This window comes from Trachinotus anak, unplaced genomic scaffold (genome assembly GCF_046630095.1).
Source record: "Trachinotus anak isolate AG129_WGS33_773 ecotype Australia unplaced genomic scaffold, CSIRO_AGI_Tana_v1 ptg000018l, whole genome shotgun sequence".
Taxonomy (NCBI): Eukaryota; Metazoa; Chordata; class Actinopteri; order Carangiformes; family Carangidae; genus Trachinotus; species Trachinotus anak.
The window spans coordinates 18,630,796-18,649,231 of record NW_027273869.1 but is presented as its reverse complement, the minus strand read 5'-3'; the positions used below and the strand labels follow the sequence as shown (position 1 = coordinate 18,649,231).

General features: G+C 41.4%; 2 protein-coding genes across 2 annotated transcripts; one reads left to right on the top strand and one right to left on the bottom strand.

Moving 5' to 3' along the window:
- Positions 1 to 780: 780 nt before the first annotated feature.
- On the bottom strand, positions 781 to 6,580 carry slc35e3 (solute carrier family 35 member E3). The gene is made up of 8 exons (XM_071502142.1): positions 6,325 to 6,580; positions 4,758 to 5,223; positions 4,325 to 4,435; positions 4,118 to 4,177; positions 3,546 to 3,644; positions 3,290 to 3,372; positions 3,026 to 3,110; positions 781 to 2,910 (listed from the first exon to the last, which is right to left on the bottom strand). The coding sequence occupies exons 2-8, from the start codon at positions 5,157 to 5,159 to the stop codon at positions 2,809 to 2,811; spliced, it is 942 nt and encodes a 313-aa protein (XP_071358243.1). The 5' UTR covers positions 5,160 to 5,223; positions 6,325 to 6,580; the 3' UTR covers positions 781 to 2,808.
- Positions 6,581 to 7,915: 1,335 nt separating this feature from the next.
- Positions 7,916 to 17,510, top strand: nup107 (nucleoporin 107). The gene is made up of 27 exons (XM_071502141.1): positions 7,916 to 8,056; positions 9,159 to 9,241; positions 9,504 to 9,599; positions 9,749 to 9,843; positions 10,022 to 10,157; positions 10,247 to 10,350; positions 10,642 to 10,757; positions 10,866 to 10,914; positions 11,300 to 11,371; positions 11,551 to 11,639; positions 11,778 to 11,853; positions 11,951 to 12,064; positions 12,322 to 12,412; positions 12,944 to 13,023; positions 13,131 to 13,190; positions 13,529 to 13,674; positions 13,762 to 13,810; positions 13,900 to 13,969; positions 14,159 to 14,274; positions 14,606 to 14,795; positions 14,877 to 14,983; positions 15,232 to 15,334; positions 15,518 to 15,675; positions 16,213 to 16,338; positions 16,530 to 16,643; positions 16,935 to 17,102; positions 17,295 to 17,510. Exons 1-27 carry the CDS (start codon positions 8,049 to 8,051, stop codon positions 17,400 to 17,402), a joined length of 2,724 nt encoding a protein of 907 aa, XP_071358242.1. The 5' UTR covers positions 7,916 to 8,048; the 3' UTR covers positions 17,403 to 17,510.
- The last annotated feature ends 926 nt before the right edge of the window (positions 17,511 to 18,436 follow it).

The window sequence follows — 18,436 nt, the reverse complement described above, 5'->3', positions numbered from 1 at the left end:
GAGTAGTTTTGTGACACTTTCAATGCAGCATTTTTACTTGTAATGGAGTGTTTTTATATTGCAGTATGGCTGTTTTCACACAATTAAAAGTTTAATTACTTCCACCACCACTGATTGTATATTAGTAGGGAGTGGTAGTAGTAGCAGTGGCAAAACTATTGGTACTATTGAGGAATATCACTTTAATTAAACTAAGCCCCTCCAGTAATCTGACATATTAAAGTGATAAATCAAACCAAATGGAGGCCATGTAATTTAACTGAAAATAAAACAGTTAGACTGCCAGTAGAAACACAGTAGATTCTTTGTGAGGGTGTTTTACAGCGTCAGAGTTTCCTTCTCAGGAGACTACAGATACTTTTAAACATTCACTCTTTCCACTCATTCATTCATCTGAACTTTCCTCCCAGCACAGCCACTCTCTTGTGTGTGTGAAGGGTTACTGTTGTAGCTTTATTGACACAGTGTGGATGACACACACCCACACATACATACAGTGGTACTGAAAGCTCAGTGCCACAGAAACGCTAAACAGAGGAGCTGTTCACAGGAAAACTACATTTTAGGTGTGGTAATAAGGAATGAATGTAATCCACCGACAGCAGGTTTACTGGTGTCTCACTGTTGCAGTTTAACTCCAGGCTGAAAGTGAAGAGCCTGCAGCCACCAACAGTTCAAACTACTGTAGCTCCACCTCAAGCAGCTACAACAGTAAAATGGTTTTTCTACTTACATACTTTATTATTTTTTTATATTTTGCAGACAAACAATCCAAACAGATGAAAAGTCACTAAATCAGCTTTATTCAACAGATTGAACATGTCCAACACAGTAAAGTGAAATGTAAATAATGAATCTCTGTCATGGTGCAGTCAGGCTACACATGGCGAGGCTGCAGTACCTCACAGAGAGACACTGTCTGGTCAATCCAGACTTCCTGTAATGAAACATCACTGTAGGAGCATGAGATTAGAGTTTTATTTCAGCAGTAAAATGACTGACAGAAGTTTTTCAATCATTAAATACACAGCAGCTGGGATCAATCACCACCTGTGATCCTCAGTGCAGGAAAACTAACTTTTGCACAGCCACAGTCATCAAAATTTAATTGGTTCTTATAAAAAATAAAATAAAGAAAGAAATAATTTAAACTAACACTGAACGAGACTAAGATCAGTCCAAAACTATTAGTTGAAATACTGCAGACCATAAACACTCAGTTTAAAGCAAGATAAGTTATCTAATCAGTGACAACAAAAGGATTGGTGCTGTTCCTGCTCTCAGATAATTGTTCTGTTTAAAGGCTCAGTCACAACAAAAATTTCAACAGTGAAATACTTCAGAAAAATCAGTAAAGTAAATCTGCGCACATTTTTCACACAGAGATCAACTTTTGAAAACAATGAGGAGCAAATTTGTGTTGTTGATTAATAGCAAACTGGCTTTATAGTGATGACCTGCGAGGTGGATCATTGTTTATTTGTTGTATAACTCCATCCAGTTTTATTCAACCGCTCGCTATCCAAGTGTAAACTTCACAAAAGATTAATAGAGACTGGATTTGATCGTGCAAATGCGTCTTTAGAATAAACTGTGAAAATAGTCTGACTGTCATTCTAAGTCAGCGTCGTGCTCTATTGAAGGATCGGTTCAGATTTTTGTAAAAATAGCCATGGTTTAAACTCACTACAAACGCATGGCAGATGGCTTTAAGGTAAACAGGGGACAGTTATGAATGATGCAGCCAAGCAGTTATATATATATATAAAAAAAAAACAACCTTGAATTAACTAACATAAATTCTACTGGCTTCTAATTTTACTGGAAACTTAAAGCAAAAATATTTTCATTCAACAACAAACCCCTCATAGATAAGAGCTTATAGAAGCAGTTTAAGGGACTGTTTAGTGTCCAGAAACAGCAGGTACACACAACGATCAAGTCGTTCACTTGATCATTAATGATTGATAGATTCCCTTTCCATTTCTCCTGTCTGGATGTCTGCTGTCAGAAATGTGGATATTTTCCAACACTATAGCTGCTCTGAGTATCTGAAAGCACAAACACCAGGAGGAGAATGTACCGTGCTGAGATATTTGTTTCGGGTGTGTGCTGAGCTGCCTTTGTTTTCTGCTGGACAAACAGAACTAGCAGGAGAGAAAATACCATTATTATTTTTCCTAATATCATTACTATTACCATGTTGTTCTCATGACAGCGTATGCCTCCAGCAGCAGATGAAGGTTCGCTGCCTTGCTCGAAGGGTCTTTCACCGTCCTTTAACTGCCCACGCTGTTATCTCCTTTTGATTCAATCCATCAACAGAATGCCACAAACAGCTGCAGTGAATTCTGGGAAGAAATTGAAGCTGAATGTGATTTCCTGCATCTGTCTGTTTAAAAACTCATGTGCACGTTCTTTCATCCACGTTAGATGAGAACAAAGATGGTATTGTCTGATTTTTTTTTTTTTTTTTTTAAATTAATTTAACACAGCTTTTCATTTTCATGTCAGCGGCAGAAAAAAAAGGGAAAGTCCAGCTGCCGATGTGATGAGCTTCAGTTTCCCTTAAAAATTTAAACATCAGCGTTGTTGAGCAAAGAACCATGGGAGGAGCATGAGGAGCAGAGGATGTGTTGACACGTCGTACACTTTTAACCCCGTCTGGGAACCAGAGGAAATTCTTTCCTCTCCTTAAAAAAAATACTCATTACAAAATAAAACAAATATAAAGAGATCTCCGCCGCCAGTCACACTGTGGGCAGCCAATGGCAGGAGTCCATGCAGTGGATCGACAGGTAAGTCACCCTATGGTCTTTGCGCCAGGCGGCTCTTCCCCTCCTCCTGTTCAACCAGCTTGAAGTGAGTGTACGACAGGATGCCTGCCAGAGTACAGAGGATCCCCAGGGCCTGAGTGAGACACAGGTGGACAGACAGACAGGTAGAGAGAAGAGGGTTTGGAGAGGTCAGTTATGAGGTTGGAGGTTGATGGTTTGAATCATGAGAGCAGCACAGTAAGACTCACCTGGTTGAGAGACAGCGGGTCGTGGAAGAGCAGGTAACCTCCAACTAGGGTGATGCAGAATTTAAAATGTCCAAACATGTTGTAGCTGCGGACTTGAGTCAGGAGAACAACGACACACACAAAACCCATCTGAAATATTACAGCTAATATCTAAGATACCTCCAGAGTCCCTCCATAAACAATAAACCTAAAAACCTGAAACGTCAAGATTAGCAAGATTAGAAACCTCCTCAACAGACAGGACCCCCACACAGTTAAGGATACGTGACAGCTGAGGTGTTTCCAATGATCCAGTAGATGGACAGATTAACCAGGAACGCCACCACACCTGAGAACAGCACTGTCACCTAGGCAACAAAAGGACAACACTGTTACCCCAGCAACACGAACTGGAGCCAGCTGCTAACAAAATTAAAGCACAAATTAGTTGTTACGTTTGGCAGAATAAGGGCTGGCAGGTGTGTGTTCAGTGTGTGTTTCAACTGTGTTGTGCGTTTGTGTGCATCGTGCTGAGCCTGACCAGAGCAGGCAGAGACCAGGGTCCGAATATTCCTCCGTCTCCAGTCAGCGGCTCAAAGAAAGGAACAATGCAGAGCAGGAAGCCTGATGACAGCGGAGCCTGACGGGACAGTCACCGTGTTACCGTCATGACATCTCATTACATAGTAATACAACACGCAACATCACCATCACAGCACGTCCCAAGTCAAGGCCGACGAGTCCTAGGTCAAAATCCTGAGGTCAAATCTGAAGTGAAACGGAACAAGACCCGACTCAAATCCCAGGTTAAATCTACCAAGTCAAATCAAAACCAACTAGTTCAAAGTTGAAGCCAATAAGCACTAAGTCAAGTCTCAAGTCCTGTGTCAAAATCAACGAGTTCGAAGTCAAGACCAGTCAGTCCAGAAGCCTGTTCCACCAGAAAGCCACTGTGCAGCTGTGTTACAGAGAAAATAAAGGATGGGAGTCTCTATCAGGAGATACTGAGTATTAAATGTCTCCTTTAATTATTATACTCACAGGATTAACATATTATTCAGTTGCTGCTTCAGTGATATTATCGATATTAAATTATAAAGCGCTGAGTCATACCTGATAGTACAGAAGCTGCATGGAGTTCACTTGGAGCTCATGTTGTTTAGCCCCCACCCACTGAGAAAGAGAGAGAGAGACAGGCAGAGAGACAGACAGGTGGAGGTGGAGAAAAAAAAAGATATCATTTCATTCCTGTCAGTTTCACAAACTGCCCTGTCTTTCCTGTCCTGGAGACGTTTTATTCCAGGCTGTATTTTTACTCACCACTTGGTAAAGCGATGTCACCAGAACACCCAGCGATGCAAACACTGTCCCCAGCAGGTTGAACCGCACATCATAGTACGAGTTCAATATCACCCCTAATGTTATGGGCACCTGGAGAGACAGACCGGCAAAGAAACAGACAGGTCACAAATATATATACTGTATATATGTATATACACTTTTTTGTTGCTTTTTTTCCATATTTATCATCCAATACTGACCATTAGCTTCTCAAGATCATAAAAAAGAATTGGCTAGACTCTCTTTTCCTCTTCTCACTGGACGTTGTACATCTCTTCACAATGCATGACGCCCACGGATGATTTATGCAACAACACCCAACCCAAGCATGCTTTGGCAAGAGCCGTCTGGTTTGGGTTGGTGTGGTCACGGCTTTAAACAACATTCAGGAGATGATTTAAGCTTTCCTTACCAGAGTCAGTTTAATCTTGGTGGAGAAGGTCTTCTTGTAGTAGGTGGTCTGGATGAGGATGATGACAGGTGTGGTCATGGCTTTAGCCAGCTGGTATGTCCCTATCGAGTTGTTCTGCAGGGAAAGGTTGGTGAAGGCCACGAACCCGCAGAAGCTCAGAGCCAGCCACACAATCCTGCGAACTGGGAGGCTTTTCGGAGAGAAAATGTCCATTCTTTGGCAGATGTAGAGTCCCAGCCAGGTGACCACGAAGTGAACAAGGGTCAAGGTCATGTTGGGGAAGCCATAGTGTACGTAGATCCACTTGTTGATAAAAACAATGCAGATGGAGGACAGCAGATTGACCAGCAACCCGGCGATGATGCGCCTGTTGGCTGAAAAACTAAACGGCCTGTCAGCCATGGTTATGGAGGCTTAGCTTACTCCAGCCAAGCTTTGTTTAACCTCACTGAGCTCGTTGTTCACACTGTGAAAACAGAGGAAGTCAGTGTTACTGATACTGAAAGCATGAACTATTCAATATACCCTTTACTTCAATAAAAGAAGTAATACTACTATTTAAAATACTTCATTACAGGCCCTGCATTCAAAATCTTACTTAACTAATAGTACATTATTGTCAGCAACATGTATTTAAGATACTAAATAGACACATTACGCAGCAGAATTGTCCATTTTAGTGTTATTTTGATATATTATCATAATATAATTTAAGCTTAAACTTTTTTTTACCATTTTATACTATTTTTATACTTATACTTAACAACTATAGTTACAAGCTACTTTGCAAATTCACATTTTACAAACATAACATGTATCATCAGTTTATAAAATATGATGCTTTATTACAGACTAAGCTACTAACCATATGTACAGCACTTCTACAGCTCTAAGACAAAAATCCGTCAATTGAAAGAATAATAATCAGCAACTGTACTCAAGTACAGATACTGGAAAAATATATTAAAGTACTCAAGTAAATGTATCACTGTAATCTCAATATATGAGGGGTCAAAACAAGGCACCACCTTCAGCTCTAGTTTTATTCTTATGATTTTTGATGAGTCATAGACCAAACAAAATAAGATTAATATGTAATTAAAGTAATGATTAGCTGCAGTCCTAAATTTAACACACAGAAATGGAAATGTTTTGTATTTGGTAGTTTCAGTAAAATTTGCTGACAATACTTGAGTTGTGTGTAAAACCTGCAAGTTAAGTACAAGTACCTCAGAGTTACACTTAAGTACTACACTCGAGTAACTAACTGAAGTACTTTCCATCACTGTTTTCATCAATAATACAAGAGAATTTAATGCAGTTGACTGTAAAATCAGCTTTTTTATTTTTTATGAAGTTCGGATTGATGCTCTAAATGATGATTAACCGACTTTAACATGAGGTGACTGTGAGTAACACACAACTAAAGCAGGTTCAGCAGTAAATTACAGGTTGAATGGTTTGTGTTGGTTGGTTAACACATAGTTTTAAGACTGAACTCTGTTCCTTTGCCCCAGAATAACTGCTCCACTGTCTGTCTGTCTGCCACGCAACAGGAAAAGTTTACCTGGGGTCTCCATCTTCCTGTCCCACTGCTTCTCCCCGGTGTCCTGCTTCTTCTGCCTCAGTCTGGGGAACGACTCTCCGGGAGTTACCGGGCTCCGTGGGCTCCTCTCCCGCAGCTCGCACTCCCACTCCCGGCCTTCGCAGTGTCCAATGCCCGCTGTGGTGCTAGACTTTTCCTCCCTGCTCCTCAGCTGCACACAGCCCGTGTTTTCTGGTTAAAAGCCGCCCTCTGTGTTCCTGTTTCCTCTGGGTTTAACACCTGTGTGTTGGGCAACAGCGGCCGCTAGCGGACTGGAGGGTGGAACGAAGATCGTGTAGTAGCAGGTGAGTCACTCCGCACAGAAAACTGGGAGCTAAATAAGGCAGGAGAGAAATCTCAGTGCACTTAGTTAATATGTTTCTCAACCTTTCCCTTTCTCCATTTGCTCTTAACATGTTAACTTTGTCTGTACTTGAAAGACAGTTGATTTGAGATGAGGTGATTTTTAAATTTCATCTATTCACTTGCTTTGTTTGTTTGTATCTTGACAAGTTTATTAATATTAATATTTTTAATTTATTCTTTTATTAGCTGCAGCCAAAGTAGTAGGCCCAAAAAACAGGCCCATTTGTGTCCAGCTGGCTTGACCTCAGCAGGCCCTGCACCCGGCCGTCATGATGGGCACCTCATTCACTCTGCCAGACACATTTTCAAATTTAAATAATAATAAAGCCGTTTTAATGTCATAAATAACATCCATATGCAGTGCAGAATGTCATCTCAAATATATCAAATTTAGGGTTTCAGAAAAACAAACAAACCCAGACAAGTTCAAAACCATTTTGATTCTAATATGAGCCCTGGAAGAAAAGTTTCTCTTTTAGTGAAAGGATGACTTTAAAATGTTTTGAAGCATTCTAAGGACTTTAAGTCAAACTATTATGTCTATGAAGAGAACATAAAAGATTGATCATCCATTTAAAACTCATTTAATACTGTAAACACAAAAGCGTGAAAATTGACTAATAAATTTACTAGGTTGAGAAAAACCAGTGAACATTTCTCAACATAAAACAGGTCGTGTTAAACCTTACACTGCTCGCTTGGGGCTTGAGTGGTATTTACTGGTGCCAGTTAAACAAGATCTGTATCAGGTGTGAGTGGTTACAGGTGAGTAGTTATATTTCTACAGATGAAAGAACGCATACATACAGGTCAAATTCTATCATATTATCTTCCAAAAAAAAAGTAACAAACAATTCTAAATTAAAATCAGTACATCAATACATTCTGACTTATGATATATAATCATATGAGAACAAACCAAGGAGATAAGACGTACTACAGTGAAATAAACTACTCACTCAACACAGTCAGGAACAAAGGTGAAATGATGGAGGGAAGCAGCTCAGTCCAGGACACAGGACAAACACCACTCAAGGCACCTGTGTGAGCTGCCCAGTGAACACACCTGTGCTGTTCAGGCCAGCAGGTAAGCAAAAATTAAAAAAGAAAATGAAATTTGCATTTTATTTTTTTTTACATATTTATGTAGAAAATATAATAAGCAAATAACAGTACATCCCTGGTACCAATATTAGTACAATAATCCCCGCCAGAGGCCTCCATCTGTGGCGCTACAGTGAACCGTGTGCCGGAAATTCGAAAGAAGAAGAAGAAGAGCGATTAAGACACACGAAGAAGAAGCCTAAACCTCGTGAAGCGGGAATTGACAGCTCACAACCATGGACTGGTGAATATATCTAATTTTACAATTCCTGCTCTTTATGAATCTTTTACACACCTGCGTTTTAGTTCTGTGCGTGAACCGCGCTTCTGGACGTTAGCTGGTAATTTAGCCGGCTGTCCGCGTCGGGTTAGTTTGCTGTGCTAGCTCGGGCTAACAATGCTAATACTGCTAACGCTACCGTTCATAATCGGTGCTGATGCTAGCAGGCTAAGTGCTGCTTGGTTTGTGTTGTGTTGACGTTCACTCAGTAGTGGAAGAAGTACTCAAGTAAAAGTACTAATACCACACCGTAAATACTTCCGAATCTCAAATATGATCAGAATATGTACTGAAAGTAAAAATAATAAATAATCCAGAAAAATGTGCTCACTGAATGTTATAGTACGTTGAACTCGGTTGACAATTTATTAGGCACACTTACCCAAAACCTAATGCATTCATACAACATTCCTTCATGTAAAGGTAGGATTTACTGCAGGACCGTTGCATTAGTGCTTCAGTTTTAGCTTTAGTTTCAGGTACACCTAAAAACTACCAACTCAAAGTATATGCTATGAGATTATTGTTATTACCACTAACTAAAGTTATTAAAAGTTCAATTGATTGAGAACTTAATAAACAATTATTTAGATAATGGATTCATAATTTTATTGATCTTTTAGCCAAGATGCTGTTTTTCTTCAGTTCTATTATTTCTAATGCAAGGACTTTGCTCAAAGGTTTTTGACAGTTGTTTTGGCAAAATTAATAACTTGAAAATATTATCTTTGGCTCTGGGATGTTGTGATGACATTTTTCATTTTTTTCTGACATCTTTAAAGAAATCAACAAATCAAACATATAATCACCTTTAGTAAATACTACTGCTGTCACGTACCAAAAGCCAGCTTTGAATGCATTGTTGTGTTTACTCATTCTTTAAACAGAGGTTTCCTTGTTTAGATATTAGTTTTGCCATTTCTAGGCAGAATTTGATTTTGGGCAAAGGTTTTGCACAACTGCTTTGTTTGAGACAGAAAACAAAAAACAAAAAACATGGAAATAAATAACCTTTTTTAAGATTTCATGTCAGTAATAACATTTTTGTACCCGCTTCGATGTTTAGGGGTCAGAGTGAGCTGCCGTCTCCTGTGGTTCGAGATGATGAGGTGACGATCGCTGCCCGCAGGAGGAGGAAGAAGGTGGCCTGTATCCTCTATCTGAAAGTCTGAGTTTGTTACTGTGTGGGTGAAAAAAACATCCAAGCCTTTTTTTTATGGACATGATTTTTTGAATGCAGTGTGAAGGCAGCGAAATCCAGCCCACTCCTCCACTCACAATGTAAAACTGTGTGTTGTTTGGTGCCGTTTGGCGCTGTGGCTACATTTATTTGATTACTAAGGTGTGTATGCCCTGAGATGTGCGCCTAGGATTCTTCTTTTGCTATTTTTTTCCTGATTGCTGGTTTCAGTCCCGTCACCCAGCAACGGCAGCCCCGTCGTTTCCTCAGTAACACCGGCCCGCTCCCTGCTGAGAGCTACTCCTGCTTCACTCTTCAGACAGGCTGGTAGGACAAACCCACACACACACACACACACACACACAGGTTTTGATCCTTTACGTCAGCTGATGTTAAGCCTGATACAACCTCTAAGATGAAAGAACTCCATATCTGACTAAATCCCCACTCGTGTCTCATCTCTCTCTCTTTCTCAGTAACTCCCAGGGTTCCAGATGTTTCATCCATTTTGGCTCCAGGAGGTCGAACACCTCGATACACACACACACCCAGAAATGCACTCAGCAGTCTTGTGAGTAACAAAACAAACACACACACTCATGAACTTGTGACGTGGGAGGGTTCAGTGTTTCTGTGAAGTGTTTTTCCCCAAATTAATTTTTTTATTTGATGTGTTGATATCCATAAGAATATGTGTGTGTGTGTGTGTGTGTGTGCGTGCGTGCACGCGCGTGCGTGCGTGTGTGTAGAATTTGGATGACAGTGATTGGACCAACAGCATGTACACCTCCCCCGTTTCGGGGATGGAGAACACCAGCTTCTTCACTGAAGACATTGCCAACCTTAGCTCCGCCCTACTGAAGGAGGACGACCCAGGAGAGGCCTGTGAGTGAAACAAATGCACCCCTGTTACACTGTGGTGTTAGTTTATAATTCTCCTGTTTGTTAACGCTGCAGTTTTTGATCTTTTCTAGCGGCGGCCAGTCTTTTCCCAGAGTTCCTTGCATCTTTTCTGAAACACTCTTCCTCTGCGGTGTTTGAGCTGCTGGAGGATTACCAGGCACTCTGCCAGGACAAGGTAGGTCTTGTGTGAGTGCGTGTGCTCTTGTGCATCTAATCTTTATGAACACCAGTTTGAGTTTTCAGAAGCTTTGACACCTAACCAGTTTGGAACAGGCTTGAAAAGCGATCTTTACGCCAATCATTTTGTAACCATAGCAACAAGAGTGCAGAGATTTACCCTGATATATTGGAAAATGAAAGGAGTTAAATCTGGGCTGTCCAAATTTCCAAAATACACCTACTGCGAGCACCTCTAACACTCACTAAAAAACTGACTGCTCACCTTTCCTCCCTCAACATATTTAAGGTGGACGTGCTGCAGTCCGTGGTCCTCAGAGCAGGTCAGAACAGTAAAACAGCAGGAGTCCGCTGGCTGCTGCAACAGGAGAACTGCACCTGGAGACTCATCACCTCACTCTACAGGTACCTACCTGTCTGTCTGTCTGTCTGTCTGTCTGTCTGTCTGTCTGTCTGTGTGTGTCCAACTCAGTGTCTACTTGTCTCTGATTGATCACCTGTTTGCTTCTGCAGGGATCGGGTCCAGTTGGCGCTGGAAGATGACATCATGACAGACATGGTTGTGAGTGACAGTTTATGCTCACACAAACACACACTCAAAAACCTTCTTGCCACGTGGGGACAGTGGAAAAGAGTTGGGGACACAGCACTGACAAGTCATCGCCTTTTAAGTTGATGACAAATAACAGTTTTTTATTTCCACGTCCAGTAGTTACAGAGTTCATCAGGCTCTTATGGTTCAGTTATTCGGTCTTGACACATAAAACACATATGCTTTAATATAGTAGATGAAAATATTCTTCCTTTTGTTCCCACCTGAAGCAATCCGAACACAAACACACACTCTTAACACACACATTAGATTTCAGCCTTGATGAACACACACAGGCTTCTGCAGGCAGTGAAGATTAAATTGTGTTTGCATCTCTGTTTGTGTGTGTTTGTAGGTTCCCAGTGAGAGTGAGAAGGTTGTGGTGGAGCAGCTTTTTCAGCGGGATGCTGTCATACGACAGAGTCAGGTAACACAAACACACAAAACACACACACACAGTTTGTTTCCATTGAACTCTACATTTAGCTTTTATTGATACACAATTTTTTCCAACTTCACAAATGCATAAAAACATTTTTGTGATTTGAAATGTGCATGGAAACCTGTCTGGTGCTAGTTGCTCACTGCCTGGTCGCTGTGTTGCAGCTGGTTGTTGATTGGCTGGAGAGCATCGCCAAGGATCAGATTGGAGATTTTTCTGATAATATAGAATACTACGCCAAAAACGTCTGCTGGTGAGTGGCCTTCCCTCTGACTGTTTTTAAATATCAAGTCTATAGTGGTGTGTGTCATTATCAACAGTGAGTTCCTGCTACAGTGAATTTAAGAACTCTGTGTGTGCGTGTGTGTGTTTTTGTGTGTGTGTGTCTCAGGGAGAACACTCTTCATGCGCTGAAGATGAGGAGAAAGAGTGGCGCTGCTTTCACTGTTCCTCTGGTCACTGAACTGGTGAGGCTTGTTACCATGACAACACACACCTCATGCCCAGACTTTCTTAAACACATAGATAAAGTAAGTGTGTGTGTGTGTGTGTGTGTGTGTGTAGGACCCAGACGCTCCTCTCCGGCAGCAGCGCCCCTTGGCTGACCTGGACAGAGAGGACGACGCCCGACTGCTCAAGAACCTGTTCAACCTCATCAGAGCAGGGATGACAGAGGAGGTAGAGAGACAGTCAGAGAGAGAGAGAGAGAAAGAGAGAGAGAGAGAGAGAGATTTTGGTCCATGCTGTATTTTAAGGGCCAGCACACCTAAATTAATGACAACCACCAGAGCATAATAGAAAGATAATAGAAAGGTACAGAAGGATTAGTCTGTCCTCAAACAATTCAGTGAACAGGCTACATTCACCTCTACTCTGAATCTCACTTTCTGCCTGGATCCTCAGCTGTTTCTGTGTGTGTGTGTGTGTGTGTTCAGGCTCAGAGGCTGTGTAAACGCTGTGGTCAGGCCTGGAGAGCAGCAACTCTAGAAGGATGGAAATTGTACCACGATCCCAACATGACCTCAGGTAACCTCTGAGTATTTATGTTTTTGAGTCGTCCGTCCTGTTCTTGTGTACGTGATATCTCAGTAACACCTTGAGGGAATTTCTTCACATTTGGAGTGTCTATATGGATAAAATGAAGTGATAACATATATTGAAAAGGTCAACGGTCAACTTCACTGTGACATCATAATGTTTCGCAAAAACACCTCTGTTTATTCTTCAGTGCTGTAACTCAGGAAGGAGAGACTGTGACCATTTTTCTTGTAACTTTGCTGGTTGGTGGAGGCATAAAACTGCAAAGTGTTAATTCTAGTCTTGTTTTTATCTCATGACGATGTTGCTCACAAACCCACCTAACCAGACAACACCCAACAGTTTCAGTTGTGTTGTTGTTTTAGCTGAACCTTTAGAATTAATATCAGGTAGTTATGAGTAAATTTGATCAGAGCTGGTGAAATGAACCACAGCTAACCAACCTTTCACCTCCTCCAGTTTAGGACTCCTGCTCCTATACCCACCATGACTCTTCATCTCTGTCTTTCCTCTCTGCAGGAAGTCTGGAGCTGCAGCCTGTTGAAGGAAACCCTCAAAGAGGAATCTGGAAGGCCTGTTGCTGGAGAATGGCTGAGGAGGTACAACACGAACACACTCAGGAGAGCTGATCCTTGTAGGAGACTGAAGATACAGCGCACAGCCCACACACAAAACATCCAGTGTTAACCTGCTGTGTGTGTTTTAGGAGCAGTTGAACAGATACGAGAGAGCCATCTACGCCAGCCTGAGTGGAAACCTCAAACCGGTAATGTGTGATTCTTTGTGTTACACTGGCATTCAATAAATGAATCTCAGGCTAGTTTTAGGATTAGAAGTCAGGACAGGGTTCCAGTGGAGAATCTGAATCCTGAATCAGATCTACGCCCCGACTATAAGGTCATCCTGTACAATAAAATCAAGCATGTTTGGAAACTGTCGTAGTGTTTCACACTGATAACAGAAGAAATGTCTCAGTTCAGCTTGAACTTAATGAACCAAACAGTGATCAACACAATCTGTAGTAATCTGTAGATCCACCTGGTGACAGTAGGTAATACGCATTAACAGAGTGTGTGCGTGCGTGTGTGTGTTTCTGTGTGTCAGCTCCTGGCAGTGTGTGAATCATGGGAGGACTGTGTGTGGGCGTACTTCAGAGTGATGGTGGACTCACTGGTTGAAAAGGATCTGATGTCATCGGGTATGGCCCACCAGGAAGTGGAGACACTGCCGCGAGAATACCTGGAGGCCAAGTACGACACACACACACACACATGCAAATACCGTATAAAAACACACCTAATGTCTCTGATCATGTCAGTTTCTGTCTCTCTCCTCAGCTGGACCATGGAAAAGGTGTTTGAGGAGCTTCAAGCCTCAGAGTCGAAGGTGAAACTCACACACTGACACACAAACTGTGATTGGTGAACCTCAAAGTCACATGACTGCACCCAGCTTCTTTCTGTTTGTGTGTGCAGAGGGTTTTGGAAGAGACAAGAGAGCATTACCACATCATCCAGAAGTTTGTTATCCTGGGAGACCTGGACGGTAAGACCCCCCCCACCTCTGACAGGTGTTTGTGGATTGGAGACCTGCCCTTTGACAGACAGAGGGGAAAAAAGTCACATTACATTATTATCATTCATATATATATATATATACACATATACACACACACACACACACACACACATAGTTAACCCTGAACCACAACCTCTCTATGGGGCTCTCTCTCAGGTCTGTTGGAGGAGTTTTCTGATTGGCTGACAGCCTCGAAGCCCCTCCCCTCCCACCTGCTGCGTTTCATGTCTCACCTCCTGCTGTTTTTCCGCTCTATGGGTTTGGCGTTGAAGGTAAAATGGACAAAATTTACAGCCTGAAGAGAAACTAACCATTTGTAGTAGTTTGTCTTGTGGTCCAGCAGAGGAAGCTGTTAAAATTCACCATCAGCATGTAGGGTAATAAATGCTGAATGGAAGTCAGTATTGCAGAACTTTATCGTTTTCTTGTAGTTTGAAAATCAGATTCAGTCAGATTTATTAAGTTTATGTCCTCTCTCTCTCTCTGTCTCTCTCTCTCTGTCTCTCTCTCTCTCTGTCTCTCTCTCTCTGTCTCTCTCTCTCTGTCTCTCTCTGTCTCTGTCTCTTTCTCTTTCTCTTTTTTTTTTTCTCTTTGTGTGTAAAGGAGGAAGTGTGTGTGGATGTGCTGAAGGCGTACGTCTCACTTCTGATTCGGGATCAGCAGACTAACCTGGTGGCGAGCTACGTTGGCCAACTACCAGCCGAGCTCGCCACAGCGCAGTACGCTGCTTTCTTAGAGACCGTCACCCAGGCGGAGCTCCGCCCCCGTTGCCTGCAGCTCGCCACTGAAGCTGGTGAGACAGAAAATAATGAATCACTGAGGCAAGTAAGACTAACATTATCACTGAGAGGATACTGAGTGTTTGTTTTTATAGGTCTGGATGTTGCTGCGATAACGAAGCTGGTGGTGGAGACTGTGAGGGAGAGAGATGAAGCTGAGTTTACTCATCACAACCAGACGCTGGAGACGGGAACTACAAAGGTACAGAGTGAACTGCACATCAAAGATGTCAGAACACTCATGAGACAAAAAGCTATAAATACATGAATAAGGCAAATTTCATCAATGAAAACAAAAAAAATGACTAATATTAAACTTAAACTATGAAACATTTTCCTCTAATGAAAAACAGTAAAACTAAATCAGCTGTGAAGATTAGCACAGGTAGACTTATTGTTTGTGGTGTTAATAGAAGTGGGTGGAGTTACCTTCATGCTGTGCTTTGATAGGAGGACCAAAGGAAGATTGACATCATCGACTGGCTGCTGTTTGACCCCGCCCATCGAGCCGAGGCCCTAAAGCAGTCCAACGCCATCATGAGGAAGTTTCTGGGTACTCTGCTTTTTTTTTCTAGCTCCTCAGATGTGAGGATTTGTTGCTTTTATAGGCGTTAAATGCACTTCTGTGTCTGTATTGGTCAGTTGATCATCATCTTGCAGGTCGTCGCAATACATCGAGGACCATGATGCATTTCTTCTGTCTCCCTGATTGTCTGTCTGTCTGTCTTTCTCTCAGCCTTGCAGAAACATGATGCAGCTAAGGCGGTCTTCTCTAAAGTCCCAGAGGATTCAATGAAGGAGATTTGTTGCCAGTGGGCGGGAGTTGGTCAGACCACCTTACCTGCCGAGGATGAGAACGCCATCAGAGAACACCTGTGTATCAGAGCGTACCTGGTCTGTTACCAGTCTGTATTAATGTTATAAATAATATCAGCGCTTATTGGCAGTTACCACAGTTAGTATGATTGTGATAATAAAAATAATTTGCTGCATGATGCTATCATGCACAATGGCAGTGCTCACATGCTGATGTGAACAAGTGGAGTCTTAAATTGATGTGCTAACATTTACTAATTAACACTAAACTGAGGGGAATCTCATTAGTTTTGCATAAAAGTCATGATATTGGATAAATTTTGACCAGCAGATAACAGAAGAAGAATCACACGATCTGCATGATACATAGACAAAACGTAACAGGGCAGCAAAAAAACATACATGTCAAATACAAATACATTCAAATTTTCAATCAAAATATTGTTTGTTTATTGAAACCCTCCCTTCCTGATGTATCCTAAGGGGACTACATCTCATTTCCTACCTGAAGCAGTGTCGCCTTGGGATTTGTTAAGCTGCCTTCGTGGAAAATAGCTGATAGAGTACTACTGACACTGTTTATTGATCTAAGTGTGTCTTCTAATTGTCTTACAGGAAGCTCATGAGGCCTTTACTGACTGGTTCAGCCACAGCAGCTCCGCCCCCCAGAAGCCAGCACCTGTCCCTGAAGCTAAATTCACAGAGAGAGTAGCCAATGAGATGAGAGAAAAGGAGTACCAGGTACACACACACACAGCATACCATGAGTAACACTCAATGTAAACATACCTTGTGTTTATTAACAACAAAAATCCACGGTGCCAATACAACAATGTAAAAATACTCATTCATGTAAATGTACTTGCTTTATATTTGGTTGGTTCACTTGCGAGTCATTTGTCATCGTGTGTGTGTGTTTGTGTGTGTGTCAGACGTCCCTGTCTGCCTGGTCGTGTCGTCTGGACGTTCTGACTGAAGATGTAAAAGAAAGAATCTACAACGTGCTGCTGTTCGTTGATGGAGGATGGATGGTCGACAACAGACAGGTTATTGTTTATGACAGGACACACGAACCACACCTGTAGGACATTTCCACCACAGGAATTTACTAAGGACCTTTTGTGGCACTAAGAAACTAAACCTGCTTTGGTTGAAGGAACCAGGAATAGTTCCATGACTAAAAAAGCTTCTGTTACATTGGTTGTTTTGGAAATTAGGTTTGAGAAGGTTTGGGTTGTTTTATATTTGAGAACGAGACAATTACACGTTCACAACATCAGATATTCCTTTTGAATGGAGAGAGTATCAGTGTGACATGGCGTGTGGCTGTGTTTCAGGATTCGGAGCAGGATTCAGAGCGCAGCCACCAGATGGCGGCGTTGCGCTCTCTGTGTCTGCCTCGCCTCAGCTTCCTGCTGCTCAGCGTGCTGCAGAACTCCTCCAGACACCAGGAGGCGCTGCGACTTGCTGACATCATCTCATCTGACCAGCACCGTCTCTACCAGGTAACTCCAGACTCTGACTACAGAACATTGTAGCTGCGGCCTGCTCTGGACCTGTGACATGTAATGTTTAAGTTTTAAGAAATTTGATTTTTTTCCTGAAGTCCAAACTTTTGTTTGTAGCAGATGGTCTGCTGGTTCTGTCTTCATCAGGTCATAGATTTTATGTTTGCCTTCCTCTCTCCACATATTCAGGTTTTCTCTAAAGAGGAGCTGAGGAGGTTCCTGCAGAAGTTGAGGGAGTCGTCGCTCTCTCTGTTGGACCGAGGACTCGACCCACTGGGCTACGAGTTACAGCCGTGAACTCATATATACACACACACACACACACACAGTTTGAAATTTGAATCGCTGTTGTCTTTTTGAATTGTGTTAATCTTTTTTGCAAAATAAAAGCCTGTGTTTCCTGTAGTGGTGTCGTGTAAACTGTTTTTTAAGCAAGTTCTAATAATACTGGTAATAACTCAATTGAATCCTTGGAGGACTTCTCCTGTTACAGCAGCACAGAGACAAAGGAACAGTTAATGGACAAGCTAAATGAAATAAATAGAAAAGTGACATGATAAAAACTATATATCAATACTAATGGAAAGCTCATAGTTTACAGTTCCAGTATAATGAAGCAGTTTGTTGACCATTTAAATAAATTGGCAAATGATGATGATCATATGATGAACAGGATATTGAGTATTTTGTTGATTTTGGTAACATTCAGACTCCAAATTCATTGATTAAGGTACAATTTTTAAGAAGGAGAGTAGACTCAGTGATGGGAAGTATTTTCACTCCTTGACTGAAAGTACTGTACAATTGTGAGGTACTTGTACTTCACTTGAGGATTAACTTGTCATGACACTACTATACTTATTATATTTTACAGTGAAATGTTGCACTGTATACACAGATACATGTATCTGACAGGTATACCTGCTGGTTAATTTGAAAATATATTTGCCATACAAAACCTATGTAGAGCTTATAAAATATGATACAGTAGAGATTAAACTACCCAACTCAACCGAACAGACACCATTTGTTCAATAATCAATTAGTCCACTAACAGTGAATTAATTTTTGAAGTAATTTTTCATGCAAAAATGCTTCTTCATCTTCTCATTATTATTATTTTTGTTATTATTATTTGACAAAATAAACATTGTGCAGGTGTAACTTTCACAAACTAAGTGATAAGTCAGTTTATTGAGAAAATAATCAGATTAATTCATAATGTTGCAACTCTATAGAAAAGACTAAACAGTAAAATGCTGCTTGTACATCAGTGCATCAGTGATGATCTAATAGTACTTTTACGTTTGATACTTGATATACATTTCTCT